Source organism: Mustela putorius, unplaced genomic scaffold (genome assembly GCF_011764305.1).
Source record: "Mustela putorius furo isolate JIRA1106 unplaced genomic scaffold, ASM1176430v1.1 tig00000508_pilon_pilon_pilon, whole genome shotgun sequence".
NCBI lineage: Eukaryota > Metazoa > Chordata > Mammalia > Carnivora > Mustelidae > Mustela > Mustela putorius.
The window spans coordinates 12278751-12295718 of record NW_025421402.1 but is presented as its reverse complement, the minus strand read 5'-3'; the positions used below and the strand labels follow the sequence as shown (position 1 = coordinate 12295718).

At 33.0% G+C, this 16968-nt stretch overlaps 1 protein-coding gene across 3 annotated transcripts in view; it reads right to left on the bottom strand.

The window, feature by feature from the left end:
* BRINP3 (BMP/retinoic acid inducible neural specific 3) overlaps nucleotides 1-16968 on the bottom strand; it is a 402288-nt gene that overhangs the window by 199384 nt on the left and 185936 nt on the right. For all 3 annotated transcript variants that reach the window (XM_004751486.3, XM_004751488.3, XM_004751487.3), the window contains exon 3: nucleotides 1972-2162. In XM_004751486.3, the coding sequence (XP_004751543.1) occupies nucleotides 1972-2162 (191 nt within the window). The remainder of the gene's footprint in view (nucleotides 1-1971; nucleotides 2163-16968) is intronic.

The window sequence follows — 16968 nt, the reverse complement described above, 5'->3', positions numbered from 1 at the left end:
GCTGATCTCTTTATCTTATAATTTTAGCACTATCCACTTATGGAAGACAGAGATCATGTGTTTTCTTGGCTGGCCTGTTCTGTCTACCTGAATCATTTACATTTCCTCGCTTTAATTCCTTGAGGTTATATGACCGACTTGTATTTACTCACTGTGTCCAGAAATCTCCTTTTCCAACCTCTTCATGCCTTGCTCACCTGCTCTTACTTGCCTCCTCATTCTCTCCAATTTTGTATCTTTGTTTGTTTAACTGAGTGTTTTGGCTCTTTGGATTTGGTTTTCATTCAGTCTTCTTGAATTAGATCTCAGTTATCGTCTACGCGTATCATACTTTTGACATCTATGTAGTGAACTTGAACATCTCAGTCTCTAAACAAAGTGTAGTTCCTTTTATTCATTTTAACAAATATTTAATGAGAACCTATTATATGCCAGGCACTTAAAACTATGGAGGTAAAACTGGTGAAAGTACAAGTAAAATCCCAGTTTTCAAGAAAATATGCAGGAATGACAGATAATAAGCCAGGAAATGAGTAATTAAAGAATTTCACATAAAAGTAAAGATTATAAAGAATACAAAGAAGATCAAGATATAATAGAGACTACTGGTGGACCACTGGGCATCTTCCTGGTACTAGGCACAGGGAAACCCTCTATAACAAGTAACATTTGAGCAGAAAAATTGTCCCAAAACATTTGAAGGTCACTGTGGTTGAAAAATAGAGCATGACGAGCAGAGAGAAAAGTTGAGGTCTGTGGTGAAAGCCAGTATAAGACATTTCATGTAGTGCATTATACACCATAACAAGATATTTGGATTTTATTTTAAGTAGTTAATTATATGTTTTAGTTGACACAGGGAATGATTTGACCTTATCCAAATTTTAAAAAGATCTGTGTGGAGTATGGACCTGGGGCATATTCTGGGGAGAAATGTGGTGGTGACTTGGTCTAGGATGGTCTGGGTAGAAGTCAGAAAGTTTTGACATAGGATATATTTTGGGAGGAAAAAAGTATTGGTATGACTTACTGACAGACTGGACTGACAGCTAAAGGAAAGAAAAGACTCATCTTCTAAGGTAGGAAAAATGAAGAACTGGTGGCCTTTCATATTACCGCACCACTGGTGTGAATCTGTCTGTATTCAGCACACTTACTGAGCCGCAGACAAGGAAGCAGGGAATCCCTGTTTTTATGCTAATGGTATTCTGTGCTCTTTATTATAGTAAAGAGTAACATCCATTTCTAATAAAATGGTTGTACAAAATGGTTGGATATTCCTTAAAGACACACAAAACTAAATACATGGAATTTTGGGATATATTTAAGTTTTAGGAAAATCACATTTTCCCTACTACATTACCTCCTCAAATATCATCTAAATGCAGACTTATATATCACCACAATAAAACACATATTTAATGATATTAAAACCACAGATTTCTTATTTCTTACAAATTTATAAATCGAAGAAGTGACATCATTAATCTCTACTTTTATTCAATTATGCATCATAATTGATATTTATGGATCATCAACTCTGTATCATAATCAACCACAATCAGAAATACTAAGGAGTGTTAAAAAATGTAATTGTAGATCTTTAACGTTTGCTTCAGAAAACTTTTTCCTATTCTCTGTAACCAGGAATGATGATTTCCACCCGTGACTTGACTGTTAATTATTCATTTTTTAAGCAAAATTTGGCCCGTTACCTGGCATTATAGAGTGTAATAGTTAATGACTGTATTTAATGCATGCTATTGTACTGCAAATTGACTTCAGGCAGGAACTAAGTAATAACCATCTACCTTACCATTGTGAATACCATAGAAGGCATTTAGGAATAACTCGATGGATAGATTGAATAAATGAATGAATTCTAGAAGTATTCAAACTGAAGCTTCTTTTCCTGACTGACAGTTTTAGCCACAAACACACATGGGCACAGATATTTTCAAAGAGTCATACCTCCCAAAGTAGCAGATAGCAAGAAATGTGTCCCATATTTCTTGATAAGGTTTTCTGTGATTTGCTGAAGGGTAGGTCGGCGTCCCAGAAGTCTTATGTTGCGGAAGAATTCAGGAGCAAGAGGGAGAGGGGAGCCCAGGAAATTTCTTCTCTCAACGGCAAGGTTATTTACTTTCCAGCGGCCAAACTCCCTGAAAAGCAAATTCATTTTTATTCATAAATACATAATCTATCTGAATGTTTTCATGTGAAAAGTTCACTTGGTAGTTTCGCTAGGGTCACCACATTACAATGAGTCTGGCCTGTAATAATATGTCATGTGCTATGAGTAGGAGAAGCAACATTTATAATTTATGTAACTGGAGTGAATATTCTGAAACCAAATCATATAAAGGAAAAAATAAGCCCCTTAAACAGCTTCCACTGATTTTTTTTCCCCCAAGAAAATATATACTCATAAACATGATTTTGTTATGCGTAGGACATGAATGCAGGGCTATTTAAAAAATCACCAAGGTAATATTTTTATTATTTTGTAAGGGAACTTGTAAAAAAGAGAATGAATTTATTTTCATAATTCTGATTATTGTTTTCTCTATTCATTTTAGAGGGGGACCTTGTAAAACTTCAAGAATATTATAAAGCTCCTGGAGAATTTAAAAAACATGATCTCAAAAGAAACATTTTTTACAGTAATTATTGCTTACAACATATTTTGAAACCTAAATTCAACTTGATCAGCAATTTCTCAGGATGCAAAACAAATTTTCAGGTAGTTTTGGCCAAATTGAAATGGAAGGTAGAGTTTTAAATGATTTACACATTAAAACATAGATTTATACATTTATATTGAGTTAAAATCAACCTAATGATACTTTAGCCAAGAACTATGGTGAACTGGATTTCCTGATTAACTGTATTTTTTCTGATGAGTGGTCTGATAAAAATCTTAAGTACCTTCCATTGGGAAGAATTCCATCCACCAGGCTAAATACTCCCAGGTATTTTATTTAACTTATTACTATCTAGCAAGTAAAATTTTGAATAGATATTGTATAAATATGTGCCATATTCATACATATTTTTCCTCCAAAAAATGCCTGCAGTGCACCAGCGAACAGTGAATGATAAGAAGATAAGTCAGTGAACCAGACCAATACTGTCCCTGTCCAAATGGAGTTCACATTCTAGAGAAAGTTTTAAAAATAAATAAAAAAACAGACGTTAAATTAAATTTTAAACAAATGTCACAGTGTTGTAAGTGCAGAGATCTACCACAGACAGCCTACTGTGATAAGCCACAGAGCTGTGGGCAGTGGGGACCTGTTTTACTTTCAGAGACCAGAAACGGCAACTCTGGAGAGGTGGTATTTTATACTTAGGCAGTCTCTGAAGGGAGGGAGGAAAAAAAAAGTTGCCAAAGGAAGTGAAGCAGGGAAAAGATTTATACAGAATAAAGAACAGTAAATACTTGAAGGACAAAGAGCCATATCCCTGACAGAGCCTCTAACTGGGGATATTTTGCTCACGAGACTCACATTCAGCAGCCCAACAATCCACTTGGTCTTTTGGAAATTAAGTATAAGATAAGGTTCACTCAGGGATCTACGGAAGACTTCAGCCTGAGAACAAGTGAACTTAGTGGTTCTTTCATTGAGAGACTCTTGCCATCTCCTCCATAAATCAGCTGATCCACACAGTTTTCTCTACCAATGGTTCTCCAACTTCAGCACCTCTTAGAGTTGCCTGGAAACTCCACCCCAGAGTTTTCTGATTCATTAGGTCTGAAATGGGATCTGGAAGTTGCATTTTCAACAAGCAACACTAATGTTGCTATTTGGAAAAAAATACTAATTAGAAAATTTAATGTATTGTCTTTAAAATTTTCTTAAAGTGCTCTATTCTCAGTAAATGTAGAGTTCTTAGAGATACTATTCTAGATTTACTAATGCATGTTTCCTCAGAAGACAGTATGGATGTCCTTTATCTTTCAAAACCTAGGTTGATATTAACAATTTTTATGTCTTTTCTTTTTATAAAAAAGTTACCTGTATTGATTATACATGTATAATACATAACACATTTTTTATATTTTATATATTCTAAATAATGTATACTATATAGTACATGACATATATTTATATATGGCTATATAGAATTTCATATATGTTTATATATATATATTTTACATACTTTTTATATTATATATAAATATATATTAGAGTATTCTAATTCTAAATTCCAATGTTTATTAGAAAATATATTGTATATGTAAAATATATAATATAATCACATAGAATATATGTATATTATAATTTATTATATATTACACACAATGTATTATAACTATATATATTATATGCATATACTTATATATTATTATACTTGCATATTGCATTATGTGTAATATATATTACATATAATAAAATAGCTATATAAATATATACTTATATATGAGTATGGTATACTTTTTATTTATATCATATGTGTAAGTATATATTCAGAATTGTGAGGAAGAATCTTTAGATAAAACATTTAAATTGTAATATTTTGTGATATATTTCAAGGTATATAATCATATAATGCTTGTAAGAAGTTACTTATTAAACTGTGATTGAAATAATAGTTGCTCAATTCCGAACTTTAAAAGCTTACCCACAAAAACGTACTTCTTTAATTTGCTGAAAAAATTTATAATTTTATCAAGGAGTGACATAACTTTAACTCAAAATTGTGGTGTTATTTTTCTCCATGATTTAAAGTGTTAAATATATAAACTCACATGCATGTATTTGTAGACTAACATGTAGACTAATAAATGAATTAATTGGACTTGAAATAACCAAGAAGATTGATTCAATTGTGATATTGTAGACACTATATAAACCCTTTTAAAATCACAGAATATTTCATACTAGATAACTGTTGGTAAATACACATTTGAAGTGTTCAATTCTAGTCTTTCTTAACAATTATTTAATATACAGATAAAAACCCATGATCTATTCTGACCTGACTTACTACTTTCTTTAGTTTATTCCTCTTAAATTTGACAAAAAACAGATATAATATGAAAGAACTATAGCATATTTGTGTCATTTTCTGAAATCAGTTTTTAACACTAGTTTATAAGAAAATATATTAATTGTTCACTTTTATTGCCATTACCAGAATTCTGCTAGCCTTGTAGATGAATGTATGAAAAAACTTCATCTCCAAGGCTCAGAGATTATAGTAAGACAGATAAAATGCAAATGAATAAATTTCATTTCAACCACTTTAAAATATTTTTATGTACAAAAGTTTAACTATGCAGTAGTTTATTTAACATAATTCCTCTACCCAATTTATCACTATCCTTTAATGTAAGTATAGTAATCTAACTTTGAATATGTTTTCTCTTCTCCTAGATTCATATACCATGGAAAGCTATGCAGACCCTAAGACTGTGGACAAGCATTCCAGGAAGCTGTCAGGTGCTGAGGTAATATGCCATCTGTAAACTTTGATGATTTTATAAAATCAGTTCACCTTCCAACGTTTCAGCTGGACAAAACACTTGACCATCCCATCTCATTATCCGCTCTGTCACTCAACAGCCAAAAGTAAAGGACAAGTCTTGCGAAGTATGATTAAACTCAGACTAATACTAAGGCAAATTAGCCGAATGACTAACTAACCAATTTAATTAATTAATTACTTTTAAGAAATCTATTAGTGTTAGTAATTATAGCAAATCGTTTCTTTCTTTCTTTCTTTCTTTCTTTCTTTCTTTCTTTCTTTCTTTCTTTCTTTCTTTTTAGATTTCATTTATTTATTTGACAGACAGAGATCACAAGTAGGCAGAGAGGCAGGCAGAGAGAGAGGAGGAAGCAGGCTCCCTGCTGAGCAGAGAGCCCAATGCGGGGCTCCATCCCAGGTCCCTGGGATCCTGACCTGAGCCAAAGGCAGAGGCTTTAACCCACTGAGCCACCCAGGTGCTCCAAATTATTTTCTTATCTTGAAAGCTCTAGCTAAAATTCTTCTCCTAGGGTTGCCTGCGTGGCTCCATCAGTAGAGCCTCTGCCTTGGCCTCAGTTCATGATCCAGATCTCAGGGCCCTGGCATCAGCTCACATCAGGCTCCCTGCTCAGCGGGAGCCTGCTTCTCCCCTTCCCTGCTCCTTTGCCCTGTCCCCTGTTCATGCTCTCCCTTGCTGTCTCTCTCTCTCAAATAAATAGATAAAATCTTCAAAAATAAATAAATAAAATTCTTCTCCTAGTTTTTCTTTTATATTTTGTATAAAGAATAAAGTAATATACTATGCTTTAATGTGTACTTCTGTGTGGGTGTGTAAAATCATAAATGTTGACCTGAGATCTCTCATTTCCACTCTCCACATTATTAGTATGTATTGTAACGATACACGATCACTGCTATAATAGCTACAGATTTTTGGTGAAAACCCAGACAGATAGCACTGAAATAATCCTGAGAAGTGGTGGCAAAAATCACTTTAAGTAAAGGAAGTCATACCTGAACAATTAAGTACCACACTGAGCAGTGAACATTAGGTATACATACAAATACTCAGGGTCCCTTCACCCTGGGCACAGGATAAGACCAGTTACTGGTGTCTTTTAAAATCAGTGTGGCCATGTGGCTTACTTTGACTAATGAAGTATGCATCTGGCTGGTCCATCAGCCTGGGATCCTAATAAACAATGATGATTCAAATCTTCATCCCCCAACCCCACCCCTGCAGCTTACAGGGGTGAACAAGCTCATGAACTACAAAGAAATTTTGTCATGCAAAGCTATCAAGATTATGGGGTTATTAGTTGGTTTATTTGCTTGCTCTCTAGTAATATAATCTAGTACATCATAAGCAACATACAGTAGTTTGACTTTGGGGTAACTTGAGAAGGCAATAAAGAACTAATGGTTGTATATAAATTGGAAAATTATGGATGCAGGTTTTTTTTTCCTCCCTGAAAAAAGATAAAATTCACTTCAGTTGCAACTAGACCATGCGTTCATTAAATCTTGGAAAATTTAAAAGCAATGGAATGCTGAATTGAAAGCACGCTGTCGGGTATGATTATTATAATGAGAGCATTTTACCTAAAGGATCTAAGGATTCCATCTAGATTCATTATGTTTATATTAAATAAGAACATTGTTGCATCTAACTGAATACTCCATTCTACCTGAAGCCTTCACAGTACATAAATATTTTCCCATCATAACCTTTGGAGGTCTTTAAATGAAATAGGCACAATCATTAGAGTTTAATGTGACTCAGCCCCTTTAGAAGAAGCACTATTTTGTGGAACACCCAAATGGGCTATAAACAGTTCAGCCAGAACAGTACTTTGCAAATGTTTTTGTTGGCTCTAAGAAGCCTCGATTAGTTGATTAAGTTGTATGTTTGCCTGCTAAAAATTCTGACTTGCAGGCATCTATTATTATGTATGTCTATGTAATGTTTACTTTTCTACAACAATATTTATTATAATTTTATCTGTACCCATTTAATGTAAAAGATTGGAAAGCAAGAATGACATCAACAGATTCCATTTAAATAATGATTACATCATTGCCATATTGTCATTGACCTTTCTTATTAGTATTTAAATTCCATGTGAATACAAAAATGCACTCTGTGTATTTAAAATATATTAACTACCATAATTTCTTTCAAATTACACATATATATCCAGTTCCTGGAAAATATAGATCCTGCCACTGTTGCTTTTCAATTCAATGCCAAAGGAAAAGAAGGAACAAAAAAATTGACAAAATCAGATGATACAGTTGCTGAAAAGATTTACCGTTAACTACCAATTTACACTAAATAAAGTTGCTTATCTAAGTCTAAAGAGGCTATTATTGTATTATTTTTCATAACACTACATTTGTTGGCTTATAATTTTGATTCATTCAATAGTAATTAAATTTGTGTTCACAACAGAGTATTAAATAAGATATATTACCCAAGCACTAATGTATGGCAAACAAATTCTGCCTGAGAATCATAAATTGACTTGCCAATCTTGTGTAGCAATATCCTTCTAATTGCATCTATAAAGTCATACTGATCTTTAAAAATGCCACTAATAATCAATACTAACTCCCCATAATTCTATTATGTGTAACTGTTATATATATAAATGGTTCTTTGAACGTTCTTTCCTTATAGCTTTCATGTTGCACAGATGATGCTGTTTTGCATTTGGCCTGGAAAAGAGAGATGTTCCTAATGGCCTGGCTGACTGTAGCTCTGAAGCTAGTGTTTTTAAAGCAGCTGAATGCTAAACAGTTGGCAGAGTAGAAAATCCACTTTCTTTCGCCCTCCTGCCCTTTGAGACAAAACAATTAAAAAAAAAAAATTAACAGTAGCGAGTTTTTAAATCTTGAGAGGTCTTTTTAGATGAGGCTAGGAATTTAACACAACGAATTTATGCAAATAAAATACTGGAATGAATAAAAGACCAATGAAAAAATGTAAATTGTGTACATGTAGGATTTTTGAGAAGCACATTTAATGACTATAGTATTTTGAAAGAGCAGCCAACAGGAGCACCTGGGCTGCTCAAAGGTTAAAGCATCAGCATCGGCCTTTAGCTCAGGTCCTGATCCCAGGGTCCTAGGATCGAGTCCTACACCCAGCTCCCTGCTCAGCAGGGAACTTACTTCTCCCTCTCCCACTTCCCCTGCTTGTGCTCCCTCTCTCACTATTCTCTCTGTCAAATAAATAAATAAAATCTTAAAAAAAAAAAAAGAGCTGCCAACTCATCGTTGATTAGAGAAAACAAATTAGAAGAATTGCAACAGAATATTGCCCCCACCCCTATAAAACAGCAAGAATTAATTATAGGTGTAGCTTCTTATCTATATCATTGAATTAAAGAAAATGGAGGTAGAGTTACAAAGAATTTTTTTAAAGAATTATTTGTGGCTAGTAATATATATTCCTAATTATTTAAAAAGTGTTAAATTTTCAGGACCATAAAATGACTGAAAATTAATATTAGCTTATATTATATAGTTTTAAGTTATTTCTGTAATTTAATAGATAGGGTTTTAGTCAAATTTTAAGAGAAATACCACAGAATTTAGTTACAATAGTCAATGCCATTATTCCCAAAGGTGACTTATTTAATAGAAACATAAAGTTACCACATGCTGTGTCCACACAGATATATATACATAATATAGTAATTTATTATTTACATCTAAATTAAATCACTCTTTTGAGCAGATGTTAGCAAAAGTATTGATGTAAAAAATGTAGATACATGCTGTCAATGAAGGACTTTCTAAATTGAAGAGAAGGAATTCAGTAACAAAAGTTTTTCTTTCTAAATTTTGGTACTGTAATTTAACACCTGTTACAACTTATCACAATTCTCCATCAATCACATTAATATAATACAGAGATTTGGTAACTATTAATCAGTGTAGAGAAGCCAAGAGACAGATACAACTAGTTAAATTAAAATATTCTGATTTTTTCTGACTCAAGAAATAAACAAATATCAAGGTCCTTTCTTTACATTTATAATTTAAAAGATATTTATCTTGGTTAATTAGCAAAAATATTTGCATTTCACACATTAATTTAAATATTTTAGGGAGGTAATGTCAGCTTTTCAAGAGAGATTTAGGAGTCAGAATGCTGAAGTTTCAAATCCCTCCCTCACCAACTCAATTCACAAAATTCAAAGTCCTGTAAATTCTGGCATATTCTTAACCTCACTGACATAAAGTCATTTCACTTAGGTACATACATCTAATAGTAGATGTGTAACATTTAACTAAAATGGTACAGGGGACATGGTTTACCTCTTAGCAAATTTTGGCATGTGTATGCTTGTGAAGTCATGAATTTTTGTCCCAAGATGTCAATTCTTTAAATATATATAAATATTGATCAAGATCATAATCCTTAGAGGAAATAAGTGGTCAAATTAACAAAATAATTTATAAACAGAGCCATACTCAAAGAATCTACAAGGGCACCTAAATGGCTCAGTTGGTTAAGTGTCCAACTTGATTTCAGCTCAGGTCTTGATCTCAAGGTGGTGAGATCAAGCCGTGACTGTGTCAGGTTCTGTGCTCAGTGCAGAGTCGGCTTGAGATGTTCTCTCTCTCCTTCTCTATTTGCCCCTCTCCTTGCTCTCTCTCTCTCCGTCTCTCTTTCTCAAATAAATAAATAAGTAAAATCTTAAAAAAAAAAAAAAAAAAGAATCTGCGGATTGCTCTTCTTTGTCCAGGTACAGACTAATAAGTTAAATGCTCATGAGGAAGGTCATTGCTAAAAGAAGAGTTAACAGCTAATGAAAAATTAATCTGCTTTGTGATAATGTCTTTAAACATTTAAGCAATAAGTTCATTAAGATTTCTTTATGATGGTCCAGTCTCTACCTTAAATATTGGATCAAACATTCACAAACTGTGGATTATGACAAGTAGCTAACCAATTAAATATTTGAACTTGCAGTAAGTTACAAATTCATATGCTACTTCATTTCAATAATATAAGGTAAAAAATATAAGATCAAGGGTCATTCTCTTTGAGAGTAATTACAATTTTTAGAGGCAGTGAATATAAATTGTTAATCTTTTTAATGGAATTTTTTCATAATAAAAATTAATTTTAAATATAACTCAATTTAATAGAATATATATTTTTCCTGAAATAGGTTTTAAAATGGCTTAAATAAAATTCTTCTTAAAATGTTATGATTTTCCCACATGTTAAGGGAATTAAACTTGCTATTAATTTTATGTCTTTTGCATTAACACATAGAAGAGAGGCTGGATATGGTCTATTACAACAAATTTTCAGAAAAAAAGTGTACACTCTTAGATTTACAAGGTGTGAATTATTATTCCCCAAATTATAACCTTTCAGCCTGAATCAGGCTTGAGTTGTCAAAATGCCACTTTACACAAAAAAAGCTTGTGAAGCGTAAACTGGCAATGTCACGTTTCTCTGGATATTACCCTTAGAATTTATGGATTACAAATTGAACTTTATTATCTAACAGGCACTTAGCCTTCCTGTCTTCTATGCTTGAGAATTATACAAAATAAATTAGTTAACTATCACCCACTATATACATACTTCAACAGGGAAACTGCACTCATATTTACCACACCAACGGAGTCCTCAACTAATGGTTATATATACTCATAGCTGAGTATTTTTCTGCTCCTAGTAACTAATATATTGGTGTAGTTACTTGATTAATACCTGCCTTCTCCTTAATGCAACAGGCTCAAATATATGCTTTCTTTTTATGGCCGTGTATTTTTAAGACTGAGATACATGACCTGTAGTAATCATTCAATTTATACATACTGAATCAACAAATGAGCAATGTTCACATGTGAGCTAAAATGAAATGACTTAGTTATATAACTAAGATAGGGATGGGGTTTGTGACTTGTAAGCATACACCTTGGCTAAAATTCATACAACACCAAACCTATTAGAAGAACGTATTTCTCAATCATGCTCTTGGAATGTTCAAGTGACTGAGGGACATTAGGAGTTAACTGTTAGCTAAAATGAGAATCATTAATGACTAGGAAACAACCTACTCTTGTTAAATCTAATATGTATGAATATTGAGAAAAATGTTACCGTTATCTGTGAGTGCCGTAAAATATATAGTGGTGGTGTTCATAGGCTTGGTTAGTGGGAACTTTGTGGAGAGAAGTCCTGCCATTTCCATTATAAGAGTACCTTCATCATTCACATCTGTGTCACCCACATGGAAAGGAAAGAAGGCTGATTTATATAAACCCAATTCCCATCTCGCCAGGGAAGAAATAAATACAGAATATATATAAGTGGACTAGCTTTCCACTACTACCATTAAAATATAAATTTTTTACCTATGAATTATTATTTTTTTCCCATTAACAAGCAATAAATGTAAAGTTAAAGTTTGGAAGGTAAAAAACAAAATGTTCAAATTAACGGCAATTTAAAATTTTGATTGGCAAAAACTTTTACCTCAACATAACATTTGGAATGATAATCTTGTGTTGAAAGCAAAAATCTATGAGGTTTAAACTAGTGCACTGGGAAGACATGCTCTTCTTATCTACTTTCAATGAGTGAGAGAAACTTGGTGCCTATTATCCCTCCAAGGATGTTCACCTACCAAGAGGTTGAATCTGAGGGGATTTGACACCAAAACCAATGGCTTTAACTTTCTTACAGATTAAGAGAAACTGGTGATTGAAAAGTAGACTTTAACAGGAATGTATGATGTGTGTTTATATATGTGTTTATGAAGGTACTGTCTGTGGAGAGTATATAGTGAAAGAAAAATATACAGACAAAAATATAGAAAGAGAGGGAGAAAGAGTAGGGGAAAAGTGGGGAAGAGGTAAGTAATCATATGGGGATCAAGTGGGAAACATTATTATATCAACATAAATAAATATAAATATAATGGAAGCAAAATGACAATTATAGATTAATCCTGTATTATCCTGACTAATGGATATCCCCAAAATAGATAATGCAAATATCTGCTTGGTAGAAAAAGCTAAAGAAACTTTGGGAGTAATTCATATTTCTTAGAAAAGGATGGTAGAATTGTAGGAAACAAGGATTAAAGAGGTCTGTGAGCAACTGCTTTACAGGTGACATAGTATAGTCCAAACTCCATACTCAAAAGTACAGAGAATAAAAACCCTCAGAGGGAGAAACACAGATGGTAAGAGAAAAAATATATTCTTAGATGGGGTCATCCAGCAGTTCTGAGGAGACTCAAGGATGAGATTGGGAAGCTGATGGGAAAATCTCTTATATCAAACAAGCACCAAGCTGAAGGATGCTGATATGACCCCAGTGCACAAGAAGGGTCCCAGAGACACAAAGAGTCCTGTAAAGCCACAGGGATATTTAAATTCCACAATAAAAGTTTAACATCACTCAACGTAAAAGGAAGCAGTGCACCACAAGAAAAAAAAATCATGGTTTCTACAAAGGGATATTATGTCTGATCACTTCACTGTAATTACCTTTAATGAGAAATAGGCATGTAAAAAATTCTTGAATATAATCTATCAATTCTTTTAAAAAATGTCTCCTCATAATTTGCTTAAAAAAAAAAAAAACCAAACAGGTTGCTAGAATGCTTAATAGTTCAGAACACTTACATTTGGAAAAAATCTATCCAAATAATGGAAATATCTGGAAAGAAAGATTAATCACAACAAAAAGAACTGATCAGATGTGCTACTTATCTAATACGCAAAGTAAATAGCTAAGCTTTATTCAACGAAAAAGTGTTAACATACTTAGAAAAAGAGAACACTTGAGTGGGATTCAGGGGGGCAGTCTTCTAAAAGAGAAAAGACTGAAACCTCCTAGAACCACAGAAGGTTAAAACTGAGCATACATAGTATTTGGTTAAAAGAGAAGAAAAAAGATTAATAAAGGATGCACCTGTGATGATAGAGGAAGATTGGACATTGATAAATATAAGAATCATGAAAAACACCTTTAGAGGTTTTTATTACTTTACAGTTGACACTGAAAAGGAAGTGGATCAATAAAACTAAAATACTGATGGACCTGTACCATGGAGAGTCCCTCTATGGGACAAAGGAAAATGGAAAATAAAAAGATGAAATAATCACAGAAGTATCCAAGGAAAATTTATAAGAATGAAGGGAGATGAGAGAAGACTGGGAATAGGGTCAATCTGAGGACACGCAGATTGGTTAAAAAGAGGAAAAACAAGGAAATAAAAAGGAGAAGATTTATACTATCTTGAAAGGAGAAATCAAAGTATTTTCTACATTTCACCTCAACATTACAGGATTGATAAAAACAATGAAAATGCATATATACAACTGATAGTTTCTACTTTCCATTTCTTGCCCTGTCAACATCATCAGTTTGAGGGTTTTTTGCTTGTTTGTTTTGTTTTGTTTTGTTTTTTATTTCATTTGTGTATTTTAAATTTTTTTACTTTATTTATTTATTTTTTAAGATTTTATTTATTTATTTGACAGACAGAGATCACAAGTAGGCAGAGAGGCAGGCAGAGAGAGGTGGTGGGAAGCAGGCTCCTTGCTGAGCAGAAAGCCCGATGTGGGGCTAGATCCCAGGACCCTGGGATCATGACCTGAGCCGAAGGCAGAGACTTAACTCACTGAGCCACCCAGGAGTCCCTGTTTTATTTTTTTAGAGAGAGAGAGACAGATTGGGGCAGAGAGGGGCAGAGGAAGAGAGAGAATCTCAATCAGCCTCCACACCCAGTGTGGAGTCCAACACAGAGTTCTATCCTACAACCCTGAGATCATGACCTGAGGCAAAATAAAGAGTCAGTCACTCAATGGACTGAGTCACCCAGGTGCTCCTGAGTTTTTTATATATATATATATATAATTTATAGTATATAAATATACTGAAAATAGTATTTTAAAAAATAGTATTCTGAATCACAAGTATAATGAAAATATGAAAAGAATAAATTGCAGATAAACATCTTAAATAAAGGCAAGATATTAATAATATTTCAATATATAGTTAGCATTAAATTTATATTCATGGACACTTAAGGTCCAATAGTGATGTCTATGGTGAAATATAACATGAAAAATAGCTGACATTTACTAAGCAATTTTTATGTGACAAATGTGAAGAGTTTTCCTGTCTCCCTTACTTTCACACACAATCAGGAAATAAGTATAAGTGTCAAATAAGAAAGTCAAATGCCATACTGACACATGCAAATTTGGGTGCAGGAAGATTTAGGGGAAAACACTGGCATAAACATAGAACTCCAATTTTCAAGTGATTTGTTTATCACCAAATTAATCCCTGGTTACAGAGGGTCTCCATCTCCTACAGGAAGAAATTCAGTTGCTAAATCTCATTTTGAGTAACTGATGTTTTGAAATAGGCAGCAGGTTCAGTTACAGAGTTCTAACTTTCCCAGAGCTCTTTCCTGTAAGACCATAGATGCAGCTCAATTCTCTAAGATTGTCTCCTGTCTTTTCAATAAATGGCTCTGTGGGAAAGTTGATACCTAGAAAATTGGAGCACTTTTCATCTTGGCATGAGTTAATTCATTGATTAGATATTTATTGAGCATTTATCATATTCCAGAACTGTTGTTAGACACTATTGATGTACTTGTTACTGTTATTAACAGAACGGCTAGCCAGCCAGGGAGAGGTGAGCAATTTTATCTGTACACTGGCATTGTGTTTGTTTGATCTGGGACTTTTATGTATACCTAAGGTCACAGGAATAAAAAAAGGAATAATTGTGCACTTTAGTTTCATGCAGTGATTGTAATCATCTGGCATAAAGCAGGCATTCAATAAATACTCCTTGAATGAATGAATGAATATTTGAATGCAATTCTTTTTTTTTTTTTAAAGATTTATTCATTTATATGAGAGAGACAGAGAGAGGGAGTGGGGAGAGGGGCAGAGATAGAAGGAGAGAAGCAGAATCCCCGCTGAGTGGGACCCCAATTTGGGTTTGATCCCACAATGCTGAGAACATTGATCTTGATCCCTCATGCTGAGCTGAAATCAAGAGTCTGACCCATAGTCCAGCTGTACTACCCAGGCACCCCTTGAGTACAATTCTTAATATGATTAAGTTGATTCATAAAAATTTTTTTATTAAATGTTTTATTGGTATAATGGTAAGATTTCTATTCACTTGTAAAAAACCAATAGAGAACTCTTATACTTTTTCCAGTTTCTTCCAATGATTACATCTTACACCACCATTGTATAACATCACAACTAGGATAATGGCATTGATACTGTCAAAATACAGAACATTCCCTTCTCTGCAAGGATCCTTCATGATGTCCTCATCTAGACCCATATACTTTCCTCCTGACCTCCAGATTCCTGACAACCACTAATTTCTTCTCTACTTCAATAATTTTTATCATTTTAACAATTTTATATAAATGGAATCATACAGTGTGTAACCTAGTGGCATTGGTTTTTTCCACTCAGAATAAATCCCTAGAGATTCATTTAAGTTGTGGCTGCTATCGAAGTTTGTTCATTTTTCCTGCTGAATAGTATTGCACGATATAATTGTGTCAGTTTGTTGATACAATTGTATCAATTGTTGAAGATATTCAGATTGTTTCTAGGTTTTGGCTACTACAAATAAAACTATCATTTACATTTGTGTACAGATTTTTGTGTGATCGTAAGTCTTAATTTCTTTGGGATAAATGCCCAGAAGTACATTTGCTGGGTTATATGAAGATTATAGCATTTTACATTATCAGAACCAATGTTTAAGTGGAGTAATTTCTTCATGCCCTCCCCAGAATTTTTTGTATTTTCTTTTAATTTTAGCCATTTTGATAGGTAAATGTTTTATTGGTATGTAGTTATATCTCATTGGGATTGATTGCTTTTTAATAGCTCATGATATTCATCATGTTTTCATGGGTTTATTTGTCATGTATATAATCTTCTTCACTAAATATTTGGTCATATCTTTTGCAAATATTCTATCTGAATTTTTTAATGTTTAATTTTGATAGAAATAAAAAGATTAGATAGAAGATGATAAATAAATAGATATTGGTCTTTTATTACATATGTGAGTTGCAAATATGTTCTTGCTTATATTTGCATGTATATAACTTAAATTTTTACCCTCTTAACAGGATCTGCCAAACAGTAGAAGTTTTTAATACTGATGCAGCCCAATTTATCAAATTTTCCTTATAAGGATAAGGATCATGCATTTGGTGTCAAATCTAAGAACATTTTGTCTAACTCTAGATCTCAAAGATTTTCTTTCCCTATGTTTTATTGTTATCTTTTCATTTTCCTGACATTGTCTTGGAGAAAATAAGTTTTAAAATTAAACGAAGCCTAGCATATCAATTACTGCTTTCACAGATTTTGTCTTTGGTGTTATATGTAAAAAGTCATCACCATACCTCAGAACATCTAGGTTTTCTGCCTGTTGTCCTCTAGAAGTTATAT